The 26,967-nt window shown below is 40.0% G+C and overlaps 1 protein-coding gene across 5 annotated transcripts in view; it reads right to left on the bottom strand.

The window, feature by feature from the left end:
- The window catches only part of PDGFD (platelet derived growth factor D), a 146,650-nt gene that overhangs the window by 52,170 nt on the left and 67,513 nt on the right, over nt 1–26,967 (bottom strand). For 4 of the 5 annotated variants that reach the window (XM_074816173.1, XM_074816177.1, XM_074816178.1 and 1 more), the window contains exons 2-3: nt 9,942–10,146; nt 5,722–5,902 (exon numbers count right to left, since the gene is read on the bottom strand). In XM_074816173.1, the coding sequence (XP_074672274.1) occupies nt 5,722–5,902; nt 9,942–10,146 (386 nt within the window). The remainder of the gene's footprint in view (nt 1–5,721; nt 5,903–9,941; nt 10,147–26,967) is intronic. The other variant, XM_074816174.1, reaches the window with a different exon arrangement.

The following is a 26,967-nucleotide window of genomic DNA, read 5'->3' as shown; positions in this document are numbered from 1 at the left end:
TCCTCCCTATACAAAACTACTCTGAGATGCTCCACATCTCAAGATGCAGAGGCACAATCTCTCTTCTTAACATGCTGTCATTTTATGTTGCTTTTTAAAACATTATAACACCTTCCAAACTAAAAAAAAAAAAAAAAAAAAGAAAGAAAATGTGCATAAATAACCTCTTAAATCCTCTACTTATGTAAAGTTGGAGAAGGAATGTTAAAGATTTTGAGCAAGTTTCATCTAATTAGAAAGGACTTAATTACTTCTCTTGTGAAAGATGAACCTCTGGCTGATAATTTTATGACGATGGTATGCCTTGAGCAAAACACAGAAAATACTTTTCTGCCAGAACTTAAGAAAATAGAACTTTCATCATATAGATACAGAGTTTTGCCCGAGTTGTATTCATAAAAAATCTTTGCTGTCTAGCATAGACAGGCAATCAAAACTGAAATCAGAGAGAGTAGCAGAAGAACAACTGATAAAGCTTCCACGTGTAAGTTCGTGCTTCTTCATCATGAGATCTATTTCATGTTCAACCACTTTATTAACCAAGACATTCCCCTCCACCCCATTCCTCTCCTTTTGTACCCCTAGCAATTTACTGGGATTCTTTCTGTGGATTATCTAAAAGCAGGGAAGGTATTCATGCACCATTATCATGCCTGTTGTCACATGAGATATATTATATGAGTTTTCAAGCAGAATATTTTGTCTTGGAGACAGAAATGAAATGTCTGTTCTGTGAAACAAGTGACAAGCTAAAACAGAAGCACAGTAGCAAAGACTCACGCAGCTTCCAGGTTGGATTCAGCCGTGTGGCCAGTGATAAAGAATTAATCATCCTTTATGGTCTTTATGAATCTGTATTCATACTGGTGGCTCAATCTTTTTTCATCATGTTAACTCTTACAAGGGAGTTTATTTATTGACTTATTTAAAAAAACCCTTCAGCCTCGTGCTGCACTACTTGTGCAAACAAATCTGGTAAAATACAGAGAGCCAGTCGCTTAATTCAGAATGACTGTCTGTGAGTACAAGTATCAGGATCAAGTTCTTACTCTGACCATTTTCTGATTGTGCTTTGAATTTTTGGTGTTTTCTTGCGAAATTATCAGGCAAGTATCAAAGAGTTTTACTATTTGAACTAACTTTGGTCAGTACTTTTTGCATGGCAAAAAGTAATGAAATTTTATTAGACAGACTGTGGTGTCTTACACCACTTTGTGACCAATGTTTTTTTCTTTAATCATATAAGTGGTGACCTATATACTGGGTGTTTAGCAGAAAGCTACTTCTCTGAAAAATTCCACATGATGGATCAAAACCCAAAGTTCCCCCCCACCTCCATTCCATTAATTTCTTTATGGTTTCTTCATTTTAAAAATGTCATTTCAAACAAGCAAAAATTACTCATGATCTAACACACTGATACGTATTCTGACACAGAAGTTTATCGTGGGACAAATACACTTATGTTCTACTGTTTAGCACCACATTTCCACCACTGTTGGTTTACAATTCCCAAATAAGTAAAGATTGCTCTTAATGCCATGTTTCTTAGTCATGAATTATATTATAAATAAAAGAATGGTAAAAGCACAAATATATGTGTATATATGTAAAAATATGTATATGTAAATATATTTTTTTAACCTTACATCTTTGTATATATATGCATGTTTATACATATACATATGTTCCTAGCTTTTTTGTAGCCCTTGTTTCCAATAATGATTTTAGTCAAAGTTCCAAAATATGGATTTCATTTAGGATTAGCAAAAAAAAATTAGTAAGGCAATAACAATTTACTGTTATATAACAAGTATGTGCCTTTTAGAATAAACTTAAAATAATGTTTTTAATTAGCAAATGGAATCCAACATTTTCTAGTTGTCTCATTAAAATGAAATTAGATGCAGGATTGAGAATTTTAATTCAAAACATTCACCTCTATTGTTGGAACACATTCCTGAATGAGTTCCTAGATTACTTTAGTAAATGTCCATGCTAATGTACTTGTAAAACTTGGGGTCCAAGCCTGTTAACATTCTCTTCCAGAATTAGGACATCAGAAGAATTTCACTTCAGAAGAAAAAAGGGGATTGTATAAAATTACTTCAATCAAGCAAAGATTATTTCCATGTGTAACAGTGTAACTTAATTTACATTCCTGCATCACAAAACAACTGACGCAGTATTTTTAGTAATTACTGAATACTCACTTGCTACACACAAGATCCCTCAGTTGAGGTAACTGCACTGCAAGCAGTGGCAGAATGGAATTTTACATTTGTGGCAACGTGAAATATTCACATCACCTACTTTAAGGTGTGCAATTCAGTGGCCTTTCTCATGACAGTGCCCTCTAGCAACTGTGTAAGTAAAGATTACTTATCTTCTTCTGTATCACATATTACTACAGTGTTTGTTGTGAAGCACTATGTCCTTAGAGTAGGAAATTATATAATGTGTGAGAAAAAAGACTGGAATACCTCAGTGCCTTCTATACTGCAAATTAATGTTTCTAAGGCAACTCAATCAAGAAAAGCAAAGAAAAAAAATGAGAAATAAGCACTTTAAGTGGTAATGGAAGGGAGGAATTTCAAACAAATTTGCAGCTAAGTGAGGTTTATGCCTAATAGCTGTCCAGGGCTTGCTCCAGACCATTTTTGATCTAGGTCTGTGAAGCTTGAAGGAAAAGACAATTTTTAAAGAGTTTCAAGGGAGACATTTCTCTATGTATCCAACCCAGGCTAAGACAACAAACTGCACAGCTATAACTGGGGGCTTTGAATGTGAAGTGTCTGTAGACACCAGCCACCAGCTGTGAATACTTATCTACTTCTGCACCGTCACAGACAGCACGGAGTAGGAATGACTTTTTCCAGCCACGTTAGGACACTTTTGACTCTTATTCAACTTAGGATAAGCAGTGGGGCACACTCAGATCACTAACAAGCTCCTGGAGTCCTGTCCACCTTGGAGCTCCCACCCCCGGAAGTCCTACAGCTTCATGGGGAAAGAGCAGATCAGGGACAGGCAACAGGCAGCAGCATGTTGGATCTGCCCCTTCCCTCCAAAGCTGCCCTCACTGCTCCTCTCGAGCTTTCCTAGTCCCTCAGACCCACAGAGGCGAGAGCAGAGGCAGAGGTGCCAAGAGGCAGAGGATGCAAGGAGAGGAGGAGGAAGATGGAGGGAACCAGACTCGGTAAGCAAAAGTTGCTAAATGTTGTGCTTAGATGGTCAAATTTTATTTCACAGAATTGGTCCCTTGCCCATTGTCCCTTATCTTATACTGGGACATTTAATTACTCCCACACATCTGTATGGCTTTCAACCTTGTCCTGTTAAAGATCATCCTTGTGGTTTTTTCAGTCTTAATTTTCCAGAGTCACTTTGAATTCTAATCCCACTGTCTTGACTGACTGAGCACCTTCATCTTAAATGGGTTGATTACTTTGCATGCCTTGTTTTACAAGGGCAAACATGATTTTCATGGATACAAGTCTGATTTATGTCTTCTTTAGAAAAAGAATCCCTTTTTGCTTCTCTAAATGGTACTGAAATGTGAAGTTAATGCAAAAACACAAGTACATGGAGATAATGAAGTATGTTTCTGCCAAGCTCTGCAGTGCCTCATTTGTGCCTCATGCAGAGTGCTGAACTAAGTAAAAACTTGATCTGCATCAAATGAAGTGAACTTAACTGACTTCCTTGAAGATTCGTAAATGAGAAGGCCAGAGAGCAGAGCTGTGAGGCTGTTTGGCTGCATGTGTAACAGGGAGAAATTCACCCAGCCATTCTGGCACCACGCTCAGGAGATGCAGCTAATCAATAAACTCCAGTGAACTCTCCAAATCTCTTACTTCAGTATTCTCTGGAAAATTATCAGCCAGAATCTGGTATACAAATAAACAACTGCCATGCAGATCCATACTCCGAATATGAGAAACAAGGGAGTTAAAGATTTGCTTGTATCTTGTGCTCCATTTTCCAAGAGAGCCCCCAGAAGTAGCCTTGTCTTGAGGAAGGTTACAAAGGAAAGAAAAAAAGTTGTAGAGGTCTTTCATTTAATCTGATACAAAATACCATATGTTTTTGCATGCTTCATTAATGCTCCCCGGTTTGCCACCTAGAAACGCACAATGAGTTCAACCTTCAGGGGTCAGCAGTGCTCAGCATATCTATGAAAGGAGCTCTAAGAGACTGTGGGGACTACTGAATAAGAGCTGACTGCTGAATATTAATCCTGCAGTTTTAGGTTGGATGGTTTGGAATCTGAAGACTGGCTAAATACATATCATCCCCCATCCTGTAAATGCCACTAATCACCTGTACAGTTCTCTTCTCAGAAATAAAATAGCATTTCATTCAGAGGGTGCCTTGGAGAGTATTCTTTGAAAAGATTTGCTAGACTGTAAAATTCTCTGTTTACTCATAGTTTTGAAATTAGATAAATACAGTACCCTTTATTGAGCTTTCTAGTACAAAAAGTCCTGTGTTTTGAGTGATAACATTCATTTTTAGAAAGCCTAATACTATCAGACTAGCTGTACGTGGTCTGGAATAAAGCTTGCTAAATGCAGCAGAGTTTTTGTGGCTGCACTGAAATATGAGCAGTGTAAAGAGAGGCTGCTTCACTGTCTCATTTTTATGCCCAGTGGTCTTTTGTAGACTGTTCTGCCTAAATTTTAGATTTAGTAGATTACCTTCAAATTAGAGTAAATTAGAGCTCAGGATTTACCCACAGTGCAATGCCTTACTCCACTAGAAGCCTAACAATTTAAATGCAAGGGAGCACAATCTTTATAGCCTTAGAGTTGTCTTGTCAATGTGCTATTTATGGACTCTTTTTAGCATACATAGGCATACATGCATGCAAAGCTGAAAGGTTGAAGTGAAATGACTCAAACAGTGGATCTCTCCTGCAGCATTAACATTACTGCTATTCCAGGCTTTCTTATTTGTGTTAAATAACAGTGGACTGGATAAAAAGGGAATAAGAAGTGTGATGGATATGAAAATACAATGATGATAGTATAATGAATTAATGCTTACCATTTCCTGAGTGTTTGCAAAATCTGTCCCTTTCAAGCTACACTTGTACCAAGACCATTATAATACTAATCAGGACAATACAAAGCAATACATATTTCTATCAAAATCTACTTAGAGCAATGAGCATTCCTGCTCCCTAAAGACAAAACCAAAATAAAAAAAGAGGAGGATTTCATCTCAATGAAACAATAGTGCCACTGCATATCCAAAGAAGGATGTTCACACATGGTTAAAAATACAGACTGAGCCTTAGCACATTGTCTTGCATGTAGAATAAACTACTCTGCATCTAACTCAGAATCACAGCCGTGACCCCTCAAGGTATCTTTAGTTGACCTCAAATGAACATAAAAAAGAAGTTCATAGAGCAGCCATTTCTTTACTATTTCTGCAGCATCTGTCAAGGCACCGGCAGTGCAGCCTCAGTGTAGAAAGTGTTAGTGCTTCTGAAACATGTTATTAGTGTAAATCTTGGCCTGCACTTGACTTTATACTTAATGACAGGATGTCAAAAATACTCTGATCTGTATTAATGTAGTTTCTGGAATGAAAACACTTTCCATCAATTATGTTTTGATCCAATGCAGTTAGCTACACCATCCAGTCTTCAAATAATGATGCTCTTTTACACTGTCATCTGTTTCTCACCCATGAGACAGCTAGGTGACTTACCACAAGGGTGTAACAGATCTTGAATCCAGGTTTAGCCACAAAGTAGTCATCGGATTTGAAGGTTATCTTTATCTGATTTGTTCTTGATGTTATTCTTGGAGGTACTTCCTTGTGTCCACACCACCGTCCTCGTATAACTGTGCTGGTCTCTGATACATCTTCCACTTCCACAAAGTCATACCTGGGAACCAGTGTGAAGGATTATTTTTTGTTAACTGTGGTTACAGAAGATGGCTGCACATAGACAGGAGCACAAAGACAACTGTCCCATTATCCACTGCAAAACATCAGACTAAATATACAAATGGTGGGCATGCTCATGTAGCACAAAATACACTAAGCTGCAAGCTACTGCCTGAGTGCTCAAATGGCTGATTTTTGGGCTCCTGGAACATGACAGACAGTATTTTCTGCCATATTAAAATAGCAATGAGAGGCACTTGCATGTGCTTAGTACACAATAAGCACATGCATTGCATTTCATGTGGTGGATAAATAGAGACCTCATAAAATATTATTTTATTTGTATTGATTATTATTTAAGGCAAGCTGCCCAAGCTGAGCAGATGCAAGCACTTGTGCACTTTCTGGTGTTCCCCCAAATCCCTGCAGCAGCAGCCACTGGCTTCTGCCTGCTGCGCCTGTGGGAGGGCTGGAGCCGGGCTGCCACTGTGCCAGGAGCAAAGGGAGATGCTGGAGGGACACAGGGCAGTGGATGCTGCTGAAAGGTGCTTTTTAGCACCTTCTTTGTAGGTGGCACGGTGCTCCTGCTAGATGGTTTGGAAAGACTCATTCAAGCTTTCACACAGAAAAGGGCAGGCTGGCACTCTGCATGTCACAATGGGGACTCCGCTGTTTGTGTGGGTGCTGTCACCAGGGGAAAAGCAACAGCACATATTGCCCTGCGCAAGGTCACGCTTTGGCCAGGCACCTGTGCCATAGTCATGGTGCCCTGAGTCCAAAGAACACTCTGCCAGGAGCAGCAGACACTAAACCCCAGGGATGAGAGGACACAGTGACAGCACTCACTGTCACAGTCTGAGTATTTGCTTGCTTGGGTCATTTATCGAGTTCATTTATTGAGCTGGAGAATAAGAAAGGCAGAGAAAAAATTCCTGATCTCACTCCATCTATGAGAAAAACAGCGCTTGATACCTGTGGAGACAGAATTAGGGCCCGCACATTGTGGCCGGCAAGGAAGAGGTGGTGACAAGAGGGACAAGTTGAGTGCAGGCAGTGAGAGATGGAGAGTGCTGCCATCCTCACAGTACAGTTAAGCTTTAAAACTTTGGAGGTCTTTACCAGGAAAGGTTTTTATTATCAAGCATGTCCTCCCTCCAAAGAGGGAGTTCAAGATTGATAACTGATTCTTACTAGTAATGTGTTCCTCCCCACCCCCAGGTCTGTGGGCCAAGCACCCACCTCCCTGACCACTTGTGGGAGCAGAATAGCTCTGTAAATAACAGACCTGCTTTTCTTTTTCTGCTGAGAGCCCATGTGAAAAAAACGCAAGTACTATGTGGCTTGAGAATATCAGCACTGCTGCTTTTATAGACACCCAACCCCCAATTGCACAGAACAGAAAATAACAGATTTGCTATAACCAAATCACTTAAATCTGCCCAAACTCTGCTGAAACATACATTTTTTGTAACACAACAAAGTTTAGTTCCAGACAGAGGTAAATTTGTCTCTGGCTCTCTCCACTGTCCTCTGCTCCGTCATGGTGATGGACATGGTAGCCGGGCAGAGCTCCGTGCTGCTGCACGAGCACCCACCACTGCCCCCAGGCAGCATAACAGCCAGTGAACACTTACAGTAACATAAGGCATTGCAGAGTTTTCAGCATAACATAACCTTGTAGGTTTTACAATTTAGGGAAGTTGTCCTGACTGTCCTCCCCACTTTTTAAGGCCAGGAGCCAGACTAGCTGTTAGCAAAAATGGGGCAAATCCATGGGCTTTCAGAGATTACTTCTGCTTTCAACAGCAGAGGCTTTGCTTCAACAATCATGAAACTAGGTGCAATCTCAGTTGTTTCTGTGCATCCAAGGAGCCTCAGAGGCTGGGTAATTTAATTGCTTTTCAGAATCATCTCTTATCAAGTGCCTGTGGAAATGCTAACGGCACTTCTAGAAAATTCTGTACAACCTTGAATATTTCCCCTCCTTCTGAAACAGCTCTGCTAAAGTATACTTTTCATTCCTCAGCCTGAATGAATTTCGATCAGTTTAGTCTTAATAGTATGCAAATTACAATAATTAGCATTAATGAAAAATTGAATGAAAACACTAGGAAGTTTCTGGGAAAAAAAGCGTAAAGTCACAAGCAAGTACAAAAGGAAGGTAAGGTGCAGAGGTCCTGAATTACTTGTCCAATATGCACAGCATTCAAGCACATGCTCAGCTCTCAGCATTCATTTCAATTAAAACATTCCTGGCTGTCTTTCTAAAGCACCACTGCAGTGACTGTCAGGGCCTGAAGTTGCAGAAAGGACCTAGTTTTGAAAAACATATTGAGCATTAGCAAAAAGTCTAACTATGCACACAGTACCTAACAGGCTTAAAGACATCACGAGCTGTCGGCCCGAGAAATTCCTCACTCTGGAAGTAATACTACGCAAATACACGTCTTCCAGGAATGCCAGGGAAAGCCTTATTGCAGAAAAGAATGTGATATTTCTCCAGCTTCTATAGACATTACGGATGATGGAAGGTCTTTGCTTCTCTCTGCATCCTAAATTAGCTGCTCTGGAAAAAGCAGGCGAATTGTCTTCCAAGACGGTCCCCAAACTCATAATGCCAGTAACAGCTTGACTTCCCCTCATCATGCCACCACCTTTAATGGCTCTTGACAGAGAATACTTCATCCTTTTTTCCACAGTAAATTAGCCCTCCATTTCAAAGTTGCAATGCTTTAAGGTCAGCCACAGTTTATCCACTATGTAAATATTAACAGGCCACTTCTGTATGCATTGGGCTCTCAATCTGGGAAAGCGTTTGTGGTGCTAGGAGGTAACTGTCATTACTGACTCTGCTGCTGATCTTGGACCAACAGTACCAGAGAAGAGCAGCAGCTGCCAAGACCATCAAAGCACAGGGAAGGAGAACCAGTTTCAGGCTGCATTCTTTTATTACTAAATGGAAAGCAAACCTGCACGAATGGTTCTCTCTTATTGGTAACACAGAAAATTAACAAAGCAAAACAAGAAAAAAAAATCCACCCTGTAAAACCCTGCAGAGATGCCAAACTCTATAAATGCAAATTAATTGACAAAGAAGATAAGATAAGCAGAGACTGGGTGTGCAGAAATCCTAACAACCCAGTTCTCTGCATAGATAAGGTGTAAGTAACAACATGATCAGGCAGAGAGCTGGAAGCTGAGACTTGACATCACAGCACTCTGCCTTTCTGAGCACACAGAAATCCTGAGCCTGATCTCTCCCGCAGAACAGATAGCTGAATAAAAGAAATATAAACAAAAAACTCTGTGGATTTATACTGTTTTAGTGAATGTTGGCAAGATTCTCCTCTGTGCTCTGCTAATGCAAAGCAGTTTATCCACCTGGGTTAATCAGCCAGATCAACTGAGCTTATGGTCACTTTTGCTTAAAAGGGAAAACCCAAGCAACTGGGATATAGTAGAGTATACTTTGTTAGATATATCAGTATGCAGAGCATACTGATGTTTGTGGACCTGTATTTAAAGGTTTTAAAAGAAACTGTACCCGTGAAGAGTAACAATAAAGACAAACAAATAATTGAAAAACAGTTACATTTTTCAATGCATTTTTATCTGTTCCTCACACCCCAGTATAACATGTACCTACTCACTCACACCTCCCAGAACCTTCCACCTACTAAAAAAGATGATTTTTGCCTGCTGAAACATGACAGAGGTGATAGAGGACAAAATCCTATTAAAGTAGTACCTGAGTTGTTAGGTAGCTGGATTTGAGTGTAGAACTGCCTTGTGCTTAAAATATGATAGTGCTAAAACCTGCCAAAACTGCTTGAAGTCCAGGACAGCTCAACTTATTTATAAACTCAAAGACCAATTTGGGTTGGAAGTGACCCTTGGAGGTCTGTCCTCCAAGCAGGGCCATCCCAGACCCGGCCAGAGATACCATGTTTTGGTTTGCAGTCTCATGCCAGTGGTCACATCTTTAAGCTCGAAGGTGGTATTAAGGAGTCCTTTACAAACTTTCACTTGCCACTCACCTGCAGATATCATTTTCAGGCTCCTCCAGTCCAAACTGATTATCAAAAGCCAGCTGGATCCTGGTGCTCTCTGGGGAGTGGAGCCGCCATGTCAGCAGGAGGTTCCTGGGGTAACTGCTGGGGAAGCGAGGACTGTGGACGCAGCCATTCCCTGCCACGCTGATGGTCTCTTCTTTTCGGTACAAGTCTGTGAGGTGATTGCTCTCTGTTAGTAGTCACAACTTGTAGAAATTAGTATGTTGTTCCAGTTACAGGAAGGCAAAAAACACAACAATTTATAACACAGCACAAATTATTTGCTTTTAAAGTCTATAAAAAGTTGGGTCTAGGAGCAGTTATTATGAAATAAGAAGTACAGTGTATTTTCTCTTAATTCAACCCCCTATAAACAATAAGAACAACAGTACTCAATTATATAGACTCTTTATTTTACGATATATATCATTACTTTTACATTGATATCGATTATATAATTTCATTCTCACTGTTTTGGTTTTAATTTAAACTTTAATAAAAGCTGCAAGCTTGAGAACAATGAAGTGAGACAGAGAGATGTAAAAAGGTAGACAGCCCTGCTTCCCAAATTTGGTGCTCTGGGGAGAGATGCCCTCTGAACAAAAGCAGCAATAAAAGGCTGCAGAAAAGCGCATGGAGGTGAGTCTGAGTTTGTTGTGCTTAAATATTTCCTCCCAGAAGCATGTGTTAGGTCACATTTTGATTTTATTTATATGGTGTGAATCACTTGCTGTCTGTGGATCATTAACACAAATAGCTACTCCATGCTTACACCGATGTAACTGAAGTCTGAAACTGTCCCACCAACCATCTTATTGAGCAACTTCAAGACAAGTAACCAAGTCTTTACTTATTTAAAATTCCACAACTTCTGCCTGAGCAAATACTCAATTGTTCCTAAAGTTTACTTATACTGAGGTAAAGCCTCATCTGCTGTAAATCCCTGGCTCCAAGAATAACAGGAACTGTGGCAAGACTCAGCTCTCTAAAAGTCAAAATGTCTTCTAAGTTGCACCATGCATTTGCATTGTCCAGCTGTTACTGATACTGGAATTTGGCTCCCAGCATCGAAGAACTGCAAGCAACTATTTTTTTGTGCATTGACAACTTTAGTGTGGTAAAATTTCAAGGACCAGCAGGCTCCAAGGCAAGACGCAGATCGCGGCAGGTTTCCTGCCTAGACTCCATGAGGACAGGGAGGTCCAGCAGCACATCCAGCAGCCCCCAGCAAAAGTCCTGTGGAAGCTGTGCTGTCTTGTGGAGCCACTTGCATGTGGGCAAGCTGAGCCCCTTCTCAACATAGCCAGTGGAAGATACACCCGAACAGGTACTGAGTCAGTCACCCAACTGCACTGACCAAATTTCTACTTATTATAGGAACTTGGACACTTGCTTTCATGGGAACGCCTGAACTCCAGTGTCCTAATCTTAAACTGAACATCACCTCCAGTACTCTGCTGAATGCCAAGTCAACCTCCAGTTCCACTACAAGCAACAGAAATATAAAAATGATGCCTTCTCCTGAATTTGGCTACTGAGGAAGAGCAAATGGGGGGAATATGAACACCGGAAACACAAAACCAAAATAAGCAACCAGCCACAGCCATCTATCACACAGAGTGATCAAAGTTTTCTCTCTTAAAATTAAATCTAATGTTTGAAGCTTAATAAGCTCTTTATATAAAAGAAATATATTTGTTTCATAAATGCTTGTGGAAGACAGGAAACCAGAGAAATGGTACAAACTTCATGGTAAGCACATCTATATTTCAGGTTGCTTTTCACTGGTTCCTGGTTGTAAATACCAGGATGCACGTAGCTGTAAGCAAAGCATGGTTGTGTGTCAACAGTTCATTGTACCCTTCTGACAGGGTAATAATTCTAGCTTCCAAAGAACCTGAAACTTAGAAGATAAAAGTCTAGGTTTCCTGTAAAAAGTATCTCCAAAGATCTATTGTTACATCTTTCTAAGATGCTTTCATTCAAGATGAAATGTTCTCACACCAGGCCTGAGCCACCCTTTCTAAGCAAATACAGTCCTGACTCCACAGCTCACAAAGTGCAGAACGAGCCAGTTTTGTTTTGTTCTATTCTGTTTTGACCAAACAATTTGCATTGGAGAAGTGACAATTCAGTGAAAATAAAGACCACCCACCTATTGGTTTTGTTGTAATTTTCGTCAGGAACATCTGCACTCAAGTTGTTTTCTATTTTATTTTATTCTATTTTTTCTCTGAAAAAAAGAAAAATAAAGACACCTCCTTTTTTTCCCCCCTAATCTGGAATGAAACAAAATGTCCAGCCAACACTACTGAGTTCCTACTGAAATGCTGAGGACCTTTGGACTCTGAAAAAACCCAGTACACCCAAGAGGACAACATATTTCACAGGACTATGTCCAAAATGTCCAAGAAAAGGGATAAAAATAAAGCAGTTTTGATGAAAGTAAATTCTGCACTTTTGAATGAACCAACCATTCCCTAAGTCAGAACAAAAGCTACTGCAGTAAAACATGGCATAACTCATCCTATACGTGAGAGTACTTTGCTCTTCTTTTTTAGACAGCAAACCCTTGCCATTTTCCCACTGTCAGCACTCATTTCACTGCGTGGTTCAATGTGGTTGATGCTTTTGAGGGAAGGTTCCCTTTGCCAAGCCAGTCCTAGTACAGGCTTTACTCTGGAGTTGTCAACTGCTGAGATTAGTGCCCTAGGGACAGTATCTTTTAAATATGCTCATGTATATACACCCAAACAAAAAAATCTACGCAATTTACTCAGCACACAAGCTGAGAAAGTATGTTACCAGTGTTCTGGTACTCCAAGAAGATATGCTCTGCCACAGCTTTTCATTTAACTTAAAACTCTGAATCCCACACACCAGGGTGCTCTGCCAGCAAGTCAGTCATAGCTGACCAACATCAGTGCTGAAATGTAGGGCTGGTGCAGCTCTGCAGTATCCAAGTTGAACAGGTAAATGAAGAAATAAAGCTGCACATATTAAAAAGATTAAAAATCAAAGCACAGTGACTTGTTATTTCTATCATAGCATTTCTATAAAGCCATTATAGAGGAAAGGCTGGAGAGAAGCATGGGGAGACAATGCTCAGAGAGTAAAATAGGGGGTATAAAAATATTACAGTATGAAGATATGCCTTTTCCACAAAGGAAGAAAGTATGTCTGATGAGAATGGCTGTAAATACTGTTCCTATAACTCACATGGGATGAAATGCAAAGACACTCAGAGCCTTCACTTAACACTGGAATAGACTCTTCAGGAGCTCTGAAACATCTAGATTCCCTCTCACCTGTCTCCCCACACACTAAATTACAACCTGAAGTGGTGTAGTCAGGACTGGAACCAAAAGCACTAGAGTTTCTATGGGAATTTTCAGTGTGATTTTGCAGAGTTAACTGGTTTAGATAGACCTGTGAACACAGTCAACCCAAAGTCGGTCTCTGGAGGTTGGCCCCTAACAAATCATCAAGTATCTGGGAAACAGCTTGAGGAGATGTGAGCAACTCCTGTACTTCTTGTAGCAACTAAGGTGTGAGACTAAAATGACAAGACCATTTCCAAGCAGGCAAGCATTGTCCTCATCAGATACACTGGGGAAACTTGTGGAAACCAGACACTGACCATGGGGAAAGTCAGGAAAAAAAACACTTGAGAAAAGATGTAGGCAAAGGAAAAGGCAGTGCCTCTTCCAAGGCACTGAACTGTCTCATGCTGCAATGCAATACAATGCAGTATTATACAGTGTCCTGAATGTCACATACTAACTGTATTCCATAATGCTTTATAGGAGTAAATAAAAGATGACAGTGGGTAATACACTGCCTGTCACATTTACTAAAAAGCATATAAAATCACTTCACAATGAATAAAAGTGGGTGTTAAGTCATAAGGCAAAAAGGCCATTTAAGCAATACACAGAAGGAGGATATTCTAGATGGCAGGAGCTACAAAGAGGTCCTTTCACTGGGGGAGGGAAACTATCTTATAAGGAAGATGAGTGGGAAGGAAGCTGGGAGACATCCTTCACAGTGAGGCAATTTGCTGCAGAGTCTGAACTGACTGGGAAGCAGCTTGCTCTATTTTATTTATCTGAACTAATCTCTCATTTAATTCTTTCCCAACCACTAATTTTAAACATAATGGTATACACGACAGTCCAGCTGTCCAAGTTAGAGGAGTTCCCATTTAAGTGCTCAAAGCAGCTGCATTTTCAGAAGTGCTTGCCTTCCTCCCCCTGCATGGAGGACAGCTGGGTGTCAAACTGGGAACTGGGAAGTTCAGCTCAAGATTTAGAAAACTGTGCTGGTCTCAAGACTTTCCCCACCATGGGTGCCCAGCACATCCAGTGTTTCTCCTTCCCAGCTAGAGCATGTTCTCCTAATGCCATGCTGCACGAGCAGCAAAATTCAGAAACACAAATTTCATCTTGCATTTGCTCTGGATGCCTGCATTTCCTTTCAAGATTTAGCAATGTATCGACACATTCTTGTTAAAGCTACTCCCAGTCATGACATACCTAGTACAGAAATAAGTTTGCTTTTATTATCATAATTTAACAGACAAGCAATTCCTCCAATAAAATTAAAAAAAAAAACAAAAACAAAACCCAAGAGGCAATTAGCTAATAGCTACTCTGATATCTGTTCTTGGATATCCATTGAGCAAGAAGAATCTGTGAGTGTCAAGTCCTTCAGAAAGAAGAATAATTCAGAGAATGACCTTGTCTAAGGACCTAACCAATAATATGGAATATTTAGTTCCACTTTTTTAAAGTTTCTGAAATTTTAGCCTCCCTTCCTACGGTGGTGTCCTGTGTATATGTTTGCTTCTGTTTTTCTTCCCCTTGTAGAAGTGGTTGGCCAACCTCAACAACTTTGATACAGTGGTAGAGGCTGAAAAGACACCATATTATGACACGTTTTATAACAAGACATATACCCCCTTAGATCCCATGGAATGTAACCTGATGAGTTCATCCTCTGCCACAGCTGAGGAGAGAGCTGCTGGAAACCATCTGAAGTTCATTTTACCACTTCTGAAACTATTTGTTATTTCAGGAAAGGACCTTGGGAATTTGCATGTGGGAGTTTTCCAGATATAACCCTCCTCCCCCACAGCTACTCTTTTTGAAACAAATACAGTGGTCAATGGTTTGCCACCAGTTTTTAAACAAATGAGATAACCTTCGGGGAGAATAATAGCTCTTCAGTTCCTTCAGTTGAAAATTAGCCTGATCTAAATAGCTGAATCCAGAGAGGAAGAAGCAAAGAACAGTAAAACATTTTTGAATCCAGGCCATAAATTAGTTCATCTCGGGGACAGGCATGCCAAGCAAGCTGTATTTATGGCAGCCTGTTCAGATATTCATTGCTTTTTTTTTTTTTTTAAATTTCTCCACCCTTCTGCAATAAGGAGAAACTTTATTTGTTATCCGTAAGATTCTGCATAAATCAGAGGAATAGATGACAGAGTTCATGGTCAAAATAGTGTGTTCCATATCTGATCATAGCTTGTTGGGAAGATATAAAATTATAAAGTTATTTGTTAAAAATGGTATTTTTTTTTTAGTGAATATAAACAATAAAATGAATCCTAGTCAGTGAACACAACACCACAGTTCTGCTCTCTAATGAAGAAAATAATACTATGTTAGTCACTGTCTTAGACAGTACCTGTCTTAGACATCTGTCCTTTTAAAGACAGTGTTAAGCCTAACACTCCTGCTCCCACCACGATTCACCAGCAGTTCTCCAAGAAGGCAGACCAAGGAAGAGAAAGTGTCAGGATCTCCAGTAATGAAACAGGAATAGCACAACGCTGGCCAGGCTAAAAATTCTAAATTCTCTCTTATTGGAAGCACTAAGCTGAGAAAACAGTCATTCAGGTATAAAGATGAATATGAAAGAGTATTATACTGGGCCAGTGGATCCAGTCCAAAGCATTATTTCAGGTTGCTTTCTGCTTTACAGAACTTCAATAGTCCCGTTTATTTCAAGGGGAAATAGACTACAGGCTACCTTATAGTTAAGCTTATACTTAAGGAATTTGCTGGATCAAGACCCAAATAAGAGACCAGCATTTTAACGACACCCTATGTGTTCCTTGCCACCCAGCAACTGAGCTATTAAGAAGTGGACTTAAACCCCACTGGAGTTGATGAAAGACTCTTCATTTGGTTGGCTTGCCACTGAACTTCAAAGAAGCAGCTCCAGGTACCTGCTCCCTCTCTTATCAACAGGACCTTTCCTTTTATCAGGAGCATGAAAGATACTCCGGGCATCACCAGAGTTCACATCCAAAGCATGACCCATTCTGTCATTAAGGCAATATCAAAAGATGCTGTGTGCATGTTTATCCACATTCAGACCTCACGTGCACTCACTCAGCTCTCTCTGAGTCCCTGAGCTGTGTGGAGATCTTAGCTAGAAGATGTTTTATGTCTGTATAGGATATATCAAAGAAATGAAAAATTGAGCTGTAGTTGAAAGAAGAAAAATTAGCCAGTGCAGAATACCAGTTCAGAAGGTATCAGAAAATAAAAAAAATCCCAGCCTTCTAAAATTCAATTCAGAGCCATTGAGCATTTTATTACAGAATGGTGAATAGTCTGCCTGTGCTTCTGTGCAGAGCAACCCCACGAGTCTTGGCATTACACAGTCAATCTATGGTTGAACAGGACCTCAGCAAAGACCACTCATGAGAATATTAAGTGGGCAAATGATAAGGAAGTCCAGGCATATAATTCATAGAGACAGCCTGTTACAATGTTTCTTATTATAATAAGCATTACTTTATTTGTATTTAATAATATTATTTGTATTGTGGAATAGTCACCATCATAACTGCATTTTGGTGGGATGAAGGCTGTGACTCTCCTTTGTTGTCTTTGGTAGGTGCCTTCCTCAAACTTCCACAGATGAATACCAAGAAAAAAATTCCGTATTTATTTTTATGGGGATATCAAACTCTGTAATGTTTCCTTTTTGCAGTGACTTGTATTACTTGCTTTTATTTGACTTCTTGATAGAGAGTTTGTTCTACTGAAAGAACATGCTGAATGTCTTATATTAAAGCAAATGTGTCTATAGAAAAGTAACATATGTTAGACTTATATAAAAAACTTTGTTAACTGCTATTCTTTCATTGGTCGTAGTGTTGCAATGCATCTCTCTGTTGGACTCTTAAACCAACAGCAAACTGAATATATTTTTCTCTTGGGATTCCATAATTAAGTATGAAAAAGGAAAATGTGTATATCAAGAATGTGTAGCTTTAATGATGTGGAGTAAGACTAATGCAAATAACCCCATGATCATGAGAATAAAAATACATAAAACCTTGAGAAATTGTGAGAAAAAATAAAGAGGGAAATGACTCTCCTGATGCTGCAAAGAGCTTAAAGGAAACCTGATAACTGAAGCAGCAGTGAGCACTGATACCTCCATGAGAAGGATGGTATAAACCAAACTTGTGTAGTGCCTCAGACAAGACGATGCCAGTTATAGACACAATTGCTATTAAGCATGAATATGAATACCAGACTTTGGCTCACACAGTTTTGCAAGGAACTAGAGTATTGCGGACTTAGGCACTCCAAATTTTCCTGTTTAGGCAGTGGCTTCAAGTAAGCAGACCTTTGTGGGGAGCTTCCTTCAAATCCTCCTGGTGCAATGAAAATACACTCTTTTTTCATTTTCCTTTCATTATTTTTCAAATTTTTATGACCAAGAAAGGACTTTTTGCCTCAGAAGTCTGGCATGGCTCAAGTCTTAAAAGATAATTTGTTTTAAGATGTTTTAGAAACTGTTTCTGTCAAGCACTCCTAAGACTCACTAAGATGTGGAATTTCCTTAAAGAAAGAAAAATGTCGATAAAAGGAAAGAGAAAATCCAGTCAAAGGGGAAAGGCTTCTCCTGTTAAACATATCATAGCAGATAGACAAGCAATTACTGAGTGTAAGGCTGTACGTTAGAACATTAGGCAATAAAAGGAGAAGTTGTTTCAAAAGACAAATCAAGGCAATTTTCTTTTTTAATGTAAGTTTCCTTACCCTCTATGTCAGTACTGAAAATCTGAAATCTCTGGAAGGGAGTGAAAGGTCACTTCTTATAATGGAAAGTCTGGCAACAGTATTCTAGCAGACAACATTTCCTTGGACTGAGTCTGCCATGGGCATGCTTTTGGTCTCTTAGGGTCCGTATATCGACTGATTGCACAAAGATAAAACTTGTGGGGATATTTCAGTCCCTTTAAGGCAGGTGTGTTAAAGTTCTAAGTACCTTAAAGTTACCTAGATCTTTTTTTAAAAAAACAACATAGGCAGATCTCACTATATTAAAATATGATTTGATGGTAGTCCTTTCCTTTTTCTGTAGTAGTCTAACAGCTAAATCTCTTCCAAGGAAATAGGAGCCTGTGTTGTTATTCTTCTGTTTGCTTGAGAGAATTCAGACCACTTCTGTCTCCTCTCAAGGGATGAATGGGTTCTGGATGCTGCTTCAAAGATGGGTTCTCCATCTTCCAAGAAACGGTTAGAGGTAAAATGCAGGAGCAGTTCTTGGAGCATGGACCAGAACCCAAGACTTAGCCACAAAGTAAAGATCTAGCAGTTTTTCTACTTTCTACTCCAGAGCATGCCATCCTGGGTCTCTGACAGTTTAATTCAGAGCACACCACAGCTCCCTTTTTGTCCCCATGCCCAGTTTTCTTCTGGAAACCACAGCACTGGGGTAAAGAGGGCAGTAGACAATGAGGTCTTTTCCAGCATGGAGGCGGAACACAAGTAGGGCCACAGGGACAGCTTTCCATCATTTAGATAAAACCCATGTGTTGAGAAATATTTCCCCAGTCTGGAAAGCAATTTAAGTTGTACATACTGAAAATACTGAGTACTTTAAGTGCAGAGGATCTTTCCTGTAAGTGCTTAGGATTTTCTCTGAAGGTTTGGCATCAGAATGCTGCAGAGCTGTCATGTGGATAGATACTGTAATTTAACAAAGTTTCCAGGCACATTCATAAAATTCCCGGCTGTGGCCTTCTTTTATTGTTATAATCTTGCACCAAAGGATCATCTAGAGATTTCCTTAGTCCTGCACCAAAGAATGAAACTATATGTGGTGAAAGAGCATGAGAGTTCATTCACTGCCAATATATAGGGACCAGTGGCTGGGAAGATGATGCTGGCGTACATCAGCAGAACCCACAAGCTCAAGAGCTGCTGTGTCACATGCAGCAACAATCTCTCACACCAGCACAGCCACATCCTGATCACTGTAAGCTGAAACCAAAATTGGAAATGGAGTTGGCTGCAAAGGCTTGATTTACACATCACAGCTTCCCAAGTCCTTTCTGGAAAAACAGCTGTTTGGCTGGTTACCAAGAGGAAGTGATGGGAAACATTCCTTCTAAGCTGTGTGGGGGTGTTTGACAAAAAAAGAAGAGCCTAAGAAGTTGTGGAGCTAAGACACCATTCAGGCTCAACTCATACTGCTGCCCCATGCAGTCCCTGCTGCAGCCATCCCGCCCGCACTCAGCCCCAGCGGTACAGGGCTTCGTGTGTGACTGGCTGGTCACAGCTCTGCAGGGAGGGTAAGGATGTCAAGTAATAAGAATCATGTCATTTTTAGTCCAACTGTGGAATTTACCAGTGGTACTTAGTTGAGCCATCTAGTGCAAAACTTTGTTCTCTTACTGTTTCATCATTGTAGCGTCCAACACTGGAGGGGCAACGTAAAGTGTAAGGTAATGTAAATTAAAAAAAAATGTAAAAAAAGCAGTGTAAAGACACACATAGATAAAGGTAATTCCAAGGTCAGAAGTTCTCTGTACTACATTGGATATCTCATTGGTTTTGCTCCTGTCTATGTGAACCTAACGTGTTTATTGTGAATTTTGTGGTGGTTGGAGATTTTGATCAACGTTGTGTTATGCACTATGAACACAAAGTGAGACACAACCTCTCCTCTGAAAAGTTTACAGTTCTCAGGATAAAGGATGGAAGAACCAGAAAGTCTGGAGAAACATTTATATCATTCAGCAAATCAGTGGTGGGACAAAGAATCAAATCTATCTCTCCAGATTTCTATTCCAAAGCCCTCACTGGGAAATGCCCTTAGAAAACTAGGTTTTGTTCTTTACCCAGAAGCTCCCTAAATGGGATGGGAAAACTACAAAGAAGAATAATAATTTTTTAAAAATTCAGTAGGTTGTTTTCTCCTTTTCTAGCAAATTGGATTGCAATAAAATGAAGATATGCACATAGGTTTTCTTCCTGAAGGTGAAAGGTGAAGGAAAATGAAAGGTTTTCATTTCACCCATTAAATAAATTTCAACTTACACACTTTCAGCTGAAAAATGTGTTATCAGAGCAGGACTGGGATCTTCTGCTGCACATGTTCCCAAACCTTTTGTAACACATTTCCCTACTTATAGGTTTGTTAAGTTAGAGCCACAACAGATACTGCATGAGCAGATGAAAACACACTGAAACCTGCGTGGAGGAAACAATATTCAGGACTCTGCTAAGACTCCATGGGGAGCTGACATTATATATCTTCATGTTCTGAATAGGGCTGAGCATACTGTTGGCAAATCAAGAATTAAATAATCCTTCACTTTCATGGGCCTTCAATGAACTCTCACTTTTAAACGGAAAACTGGAGTCCCCCATGTAATCACACTGGAGGCAAAGCCAAACTTCAAAGTTGTCCTTTGACTGTGGATTCAGTGAAATGTTTGACAGAAGAAGAATTGAGCAGTTACAATGATAAATTCAGCCAGCTTTGGCTCCGGATCTCACCAGCAGGAACACGAAGCAGCACATTTCACTCCTCCAGCTTTCAGAAGACACATGAGACAACATACCATTAACCAGCAGACAGCATCAGCACCCCCCCACCTTAAAGCTTCCAGAGAAACATGGTGAACTAACCAAACTCAGTTTGCCCCTACTTTGCTGAAAGCCTAATGCTGTGGAGAAATGCCTGTAGGTGTCAGAGCAGAGGATTTAAGGGAGAAATCTCAGGCTGTGCCTTACTTGACCTGGACTGCATACCAGAAAAGCAGAGAAGCACACAATGGTGGTATGCATGTGGCTGGACTTTGATGCTTGGTGCAGGCATGACAGGAGTAGGTGCCTGGGAGCATGCGGGATCCAGCATGTGGAGACCAAGGCTTGCAGCCTGCGGGTAGCCCTATGGTGAGAAGCTCCACCCTCCATCTGTGTTGTCTGCGGAAGTCATAGAATCATCTAGGTTGGAAAAGACCTTGAAGATCATCTAGTCCAAACATTAACCTAACACTGACTGTTCTTAACTACACCATTTCCCTAAGCACTATGTCAACCCGAAAGTCAAAGGAGACTATTTCACTGCTGTCTCACCTCCGCTCTGTGATGGTATTGATGTTGCATATCTAGATGAACGTCACACACTGAGGTCCTGTCCACTAGAAAGGCACAGCTGTGTGTTGACCACTTAACACAGATCTGAGCAGCTGTTTGGCTGGAGAGGAGCCTGATAAGAGGCTTATGTGACTGAGATCAAAAGGGTGAGAAAGTCCAATAAACACAGTATTCTCACATCATTTCATACTGTGAACACTCTGCATCAGAGCTATTGATTGGAGACAGGGACATACCGCCCCGTTTCCTAGAAAAACCTTTTTCCACACTAATGCTTGAAATGCAGAAGGCTACCTTGGCACTCTTTGGACTACCCAAACAAGTGACTTTCTACTCAGTTAGCTCTGCATATTTTCATGGCATCTAAGATTATAGTCCAGTAAGACAAAAAATTTAGCATCAGTCCATCTCCATTTATAACAAGAACAGAATATATGATGCCAGGATTTTTTTATTAGCTTCAGCAACCTTGAGCCAGATATTACAAGGTATGGCACCAAGAAAAGAAAAATAAATTCACCATAGCACTGCCTAAAACTGTGCTTTGGTCAGTTTCCAGAAAAAATGAAGAATAAATGTCCCTTTATTGCATTTAAAGATCAGAAAGTAACAGTTACAAGCCACTTCACTCTTGCCAGGTTGAACCCTTGCCCAAAAGAGGAAAAATATTAAAGTTCATGTGTTTGACACAAGAAAGAAAAGCAAAAATTTGAGCTTGGCAAAACAGATATGAAAACAGGATTTATGAGAAATTTGGTGTCAAAATTGTATTTTTCTGGTTTCTATTTGTTGGAAAGAATTCCAGAGACCTTTTTTTTCATTGTTTGTTTGCACTTCCAACCTGTTTCAGTCATTTCTGCTGCGTTTATCTCAGTCTTTGCTATGGAAACCATGGAAGAATAGTCCATCAAAGGATAAAATCTTAAACCTTTCTTGATTTAGAGACTTCAGAAGTCCTACTTTACAGCAGACACTCAAGAGTACTCAACAAGATGGAATGGAAACAACCATTTTTGGGTTCCCTAGGGTGAAATGTTCTGGAGTTTTTTTATAGCTTAGACTGTAATTAAGAAAATACCACAACTATGACCTTGAATACCTTCTAGTATAAACTACAATTAAATAACTGACATTTTTGGTAAATAACAGCTGCACTGTGTGTTACTAAAATCAGTTGTGAGTAGTGCAAGTAGTGTTTTATTTAGGCAGCTCTGCACTACTATCTTATCAGTTGCTGGCCTCTGTATTGATTTACTTGACTTAAAGTAAGGAGGGTTTTTTTGCATTCTCAGAGTGCTCCTCATCTCACAACAGCTCCATCTTTCTCAGACCTTCACTTCTGATTTGTTACTAAAACAAACTTCCTACATCGTAAACCTCATGAGCTGTTATGAACACTGATTCGCTCCATGCTCAGTCATTTGTTCTCTCGGCTCACAGCTGAAGCTGGGCAGCTGCAAGGACCAGTGAGATGCTGGACTCGGCTATGGTGGGAGGGGAGGAGAGCAGATGCCAGCTCAGGGAAGCTGCAAGAGCACTGGGGGAATTGCACCCAGACATTTCACCCCACCTCCTTCCCACACACCAGATTTGCCAACCCAGTCCTCGCCCTTTCAGTGCAGATGTGGTGAAGATGTGGGGCAGTGTTTCAGAGCCGTCGCCCTTGCTGCGCTCCCCCAGAGCATCATGGGCTACAGATAGGATGGAGAGTGCTATGGCACAGGCTGCCCACATTTACGCTCCCTCTCCAAATTACAGGTCCGTACGTACTTTTAAAATCTGCACTGACATGAGCAAACACTACCAAGATTTGTGCCGCAAATATTTGGCAAGGAGAAGGCGGTTCTCCCTCCCTCCCTGCCTGCCCAGGAGCAGCAAGTTCAGTGCTGGCATGCACTGGCAGAAGGTGTTGGCATTCCCAAAAAGCAACAGGAAAACCTGAAATCCCAGCAGACCTGCAGGTTACAGCCTGCCTTGTAAACAGCTGCAAAGTAAAGGCCATGAGTTTTCCTGATTCATTCACTTTAATTAAGGGACTGGTAATCCCCCACCTGCCAATTCAAGTCTACCCATATACACATTTACTTGGTTATTTCATACATAAAACTTTAAATAAAATGCCTTTCTTTTTCGTTCCTACTTTTTAATAGATGCAGAGAACCATTCTGTCAAGGAAGAAACTAATGCTCCACTAAACCCATCTCAATGGACAATTCATTTCTTCAATGCATCATTTAAGTAATAAAGAAAGAATAAACATAAAATTCTCCTAAGAAATAAAATGAAAACACCCTTAAAAAACACTTGTCTGAGGCATATTAGGATGTTAATAAACTCAGATCAGACATTTACAGACAAAGATCGCTAGCTAAAACCATTTTCATAAAGAAGTAAGACAACCTGGAACCAGATCATTTGCTTGTGTAAATCAGCAGCTTCCTTACAGTGATCACGGCTATTTACACCAGCTGAGGATCTGACCAGAGCAGCACATGAAAAGGGGAAGAGAAAACTCTTAAGAGCAGGATGTAGAATCTGAAAAGCAGCAGGAGCAGTAAATGCCTGGTGCAGAGATGCACTGAACTCATGAGAAATTGAACTAAATCAGCTCTTAGTGGTATCAGGGAAAATTCAAGGTGTGCCTCTCTGACCTATTAATTACAGTTGAAGAAATAATGGACAGTTTTCATTCACAGGTTGAATTGGGGAGGGGAAGATTCCTATTTATATCAACATGGGATGAATTGTTTGATCCAAAGGAAAACATTTAATTTTCATGTATTTCTAAACAAATACTAAAAGACAATAGATCAATTTTGTTGTTGTTGTTATTTATGATTTATCTTCTGGACACAAAAGTAGCTGCATTCAGCCAAACTTGTTAATTTCATTCCCTACTTTTCACATTTTTAGTGGGGTTATAATTTGCTGGGGTCTGTAAGGCACTCTTGAAAGTCTCACCCACGTGCACTCTCATGTGACTCAAGAGGACATCAGTTCATCAACAGGTGCAAATCAGTATTGTTCAGATGATTAAAGTGGAGCCGGTCTGCCTTATGGTCCTGGAGCTGGGGCTGCGCAGCGAGCATGCAGTGACGCCAGCTGCTCTTCAGCTGGTAGGAGCAAGACCTCTGAGCTCCCTGCCATTACCAGAGAGCAAAGGAAAACACTCAGCCCTTTACCAGAATGCAATGATCAATGCCCTCACCCAGGCAATAATTCCTGTTATGTATTTTCTTTTCCTGATCACACCTTTTGAATAAAATTTTCACTACTTCATACAGAGCAGATGTTGAAGTAAGAGTCTGACATTAAAATGTACAGGTTATCATTTATAAAATTACTCAAATTCTATACCATTTGTGAATTTTATAAAACTAATGTAATCCCTTTAACATTGTGTTATTGACATAAACATGTACTTTGTTTCATGCCCTTAATTCAAAATTCACCTAAATAGCAGATTCCTGGGCATGGTATTTGACTTGGGTGCTTTTTTTTCCTCCCTTTCTTGAATCATCTCAATATTTCCATATGGCCATAAAAAGACTGCTTGTAAGAAGCAAGTCCTGAAAGAAATGCCAACTAGTCATTAAAAGCCTAAGAATAAATTAGATATGTGCTGAGTTCTTCACATTCTCCAAATACTGGTTGCTGTTCATGTCAAGATGTAGAATTATCAATCTTTGTGTCCTATAACAATTAGTCAAGAAATCCAAGGGCATAAGGAGTCAGCTCAGGAAAAAGCTTGGATAAGCTGGTGCCAAGAAAGTACATTGGCAACAGCACTTTGTTAAAGGGAATATTAAAGGACAAAAAAGTCAAGTGAACTGCAGGCTTGAAACAAGATAAACAATGAAAAGAGAAATTCAAAAATTGGAGATTTATTTTCAAAATTGGAGATTTTGAGAATGGATGTTGGGATTCATTATTTTCTCCCCCCAAAAGACAAGCACTCACAGGCTGGACCAACTACTAGAGAAGGAAAGAGTTTGCAGAGGACAACTTTCTACCAGAACATAATGCATGGCTGATTATGAGGAAGCCTGCAGACTGTATTTTCTCTCAGAAACTAAAGGAGCAAGAGGCAAAGACTGCCAAGGCATTTGATGCTACCATAAATATCTAAGGTTAGTGGAAGGACGTTAAAGGTAGTATTACTCTCCAAATTCAACAGTGGCAGATAAGAGAAGGGAGTTTTCTTGGTTGCTGGAAAAGAAAAGGGACATGTTAGAGCTACAGATTATTAGCATCATTGTAATAGCAGCAATATTGTTAATATCCAGTAATTCCTGCAGACTAAGGCCAAGGCTCTGTTATGGTAGGTGTTGACAAATATAATGGGAAACAGACTGTAGTCCTAGGAGGTTACATATTAAATAGATATCACCAAGGGAATCTAAATTATCTTGGGATTCAGACAAAATTTACAATTCAGACGGATTGGACACTGGATTGTTTTATCAGGAGAATCAATACATTTGTCATTACTCATATTCTTTATACCCCAGAGCATGGCTAGATCCAAAAATACCACTTGGGCATCGTATTTATACTACAGTTCTGGCAGAATTGTATTTCTGAACTCCACCGGCACACTCTGTAAAACTTCTGCCTCTATTCTTAGGTGCCTGGGAGCCTGGGAGCACCGCACCTTCCACGGGGCCTGATCCTCCACGTTCTGCCACAGCCCACACCCAGTAGGTCCCAAACACAGACCGACTGGACACATATTACTCCTGATGCTGTGTTTGTAAGAGTTAATAGGTACTTTCTGGCAGATTACATCAGCTTTTCATCAGGCATGCCATGGAGCACTGCATACTGTGAAAGAAGTCAAAATGTTGATAGTCTGAATTTCTGTGCATGCAGAATTATACATTCACAGCTATTTTTTGAGAATCTGCATACACAGCTAAGACACTTCTGCATGCATGCCTCTGGTGATTTTTTTTTCCCCTAAATGAGTACATCGATAATTAAATTATAATAGTTTTCTACATAGCTTTCTTAATGTTTAGACTGATTGATAGAAGAATATGTTTTACTCCCATTACTTGAAAAAGCTCTCTTACTGAAAGTAAATAGTGATTAAAGAAACCATAAACATTGCTTCGTTCAGAATGAAAGCTACTTGAGCTACTTCTAGAAACTACAGAAAGAAGCGACACAAAAAGGGTGCTGTTATTGAACAGAATCTGCTCACGGCACAAGTATTTTTTAAGTGTCTTCATACTTTTGCAGGAAGTAGTATGATTAACAGAATAGGCCTGATCTCAGTATGTTTTATTATCCCTCTCATTGCCATTGCCAGCATGAAATAAAGAAACCAAGCAGACAGAAACTGAAAAACCTCAAACCACAATCAAGTTGCATTTGGTTATTATGAAAGGCTCCCTTGTTATAGTATCTTTTATTCTAGATCCTGCTTGTCATTAAAAAGGGAATTGATTATTACAGAAGACACCCAGGGGCTTAAGCACATTCCGAACGAAAAATAGAAATCTGGAGAGAAATGCCCCCACTGTTCTTGCCAAGCAGAATTAGGGGGCAATGGTATTTGTGGATGTTCATGTAACCTGTCTCTTAGG

This window comes from Strix aluco, chromosome 2 (genome assembly GCF_031877795.1).
Source record: "Strix aluco isolate bStrAlu1 chromosome 2, bStrAlu1.hap1, whole genome shotgun sequence".
NCBI classification, from domain to species: domain Eukaryota; kingdom Metazoa; phylum Chordata; class Aves; order Strigiformes; family Strigidae; genus Strix; species Strix aluco.
This window is presented reverse-complemented; position numbering and strand designations above follow the sequence as displayed.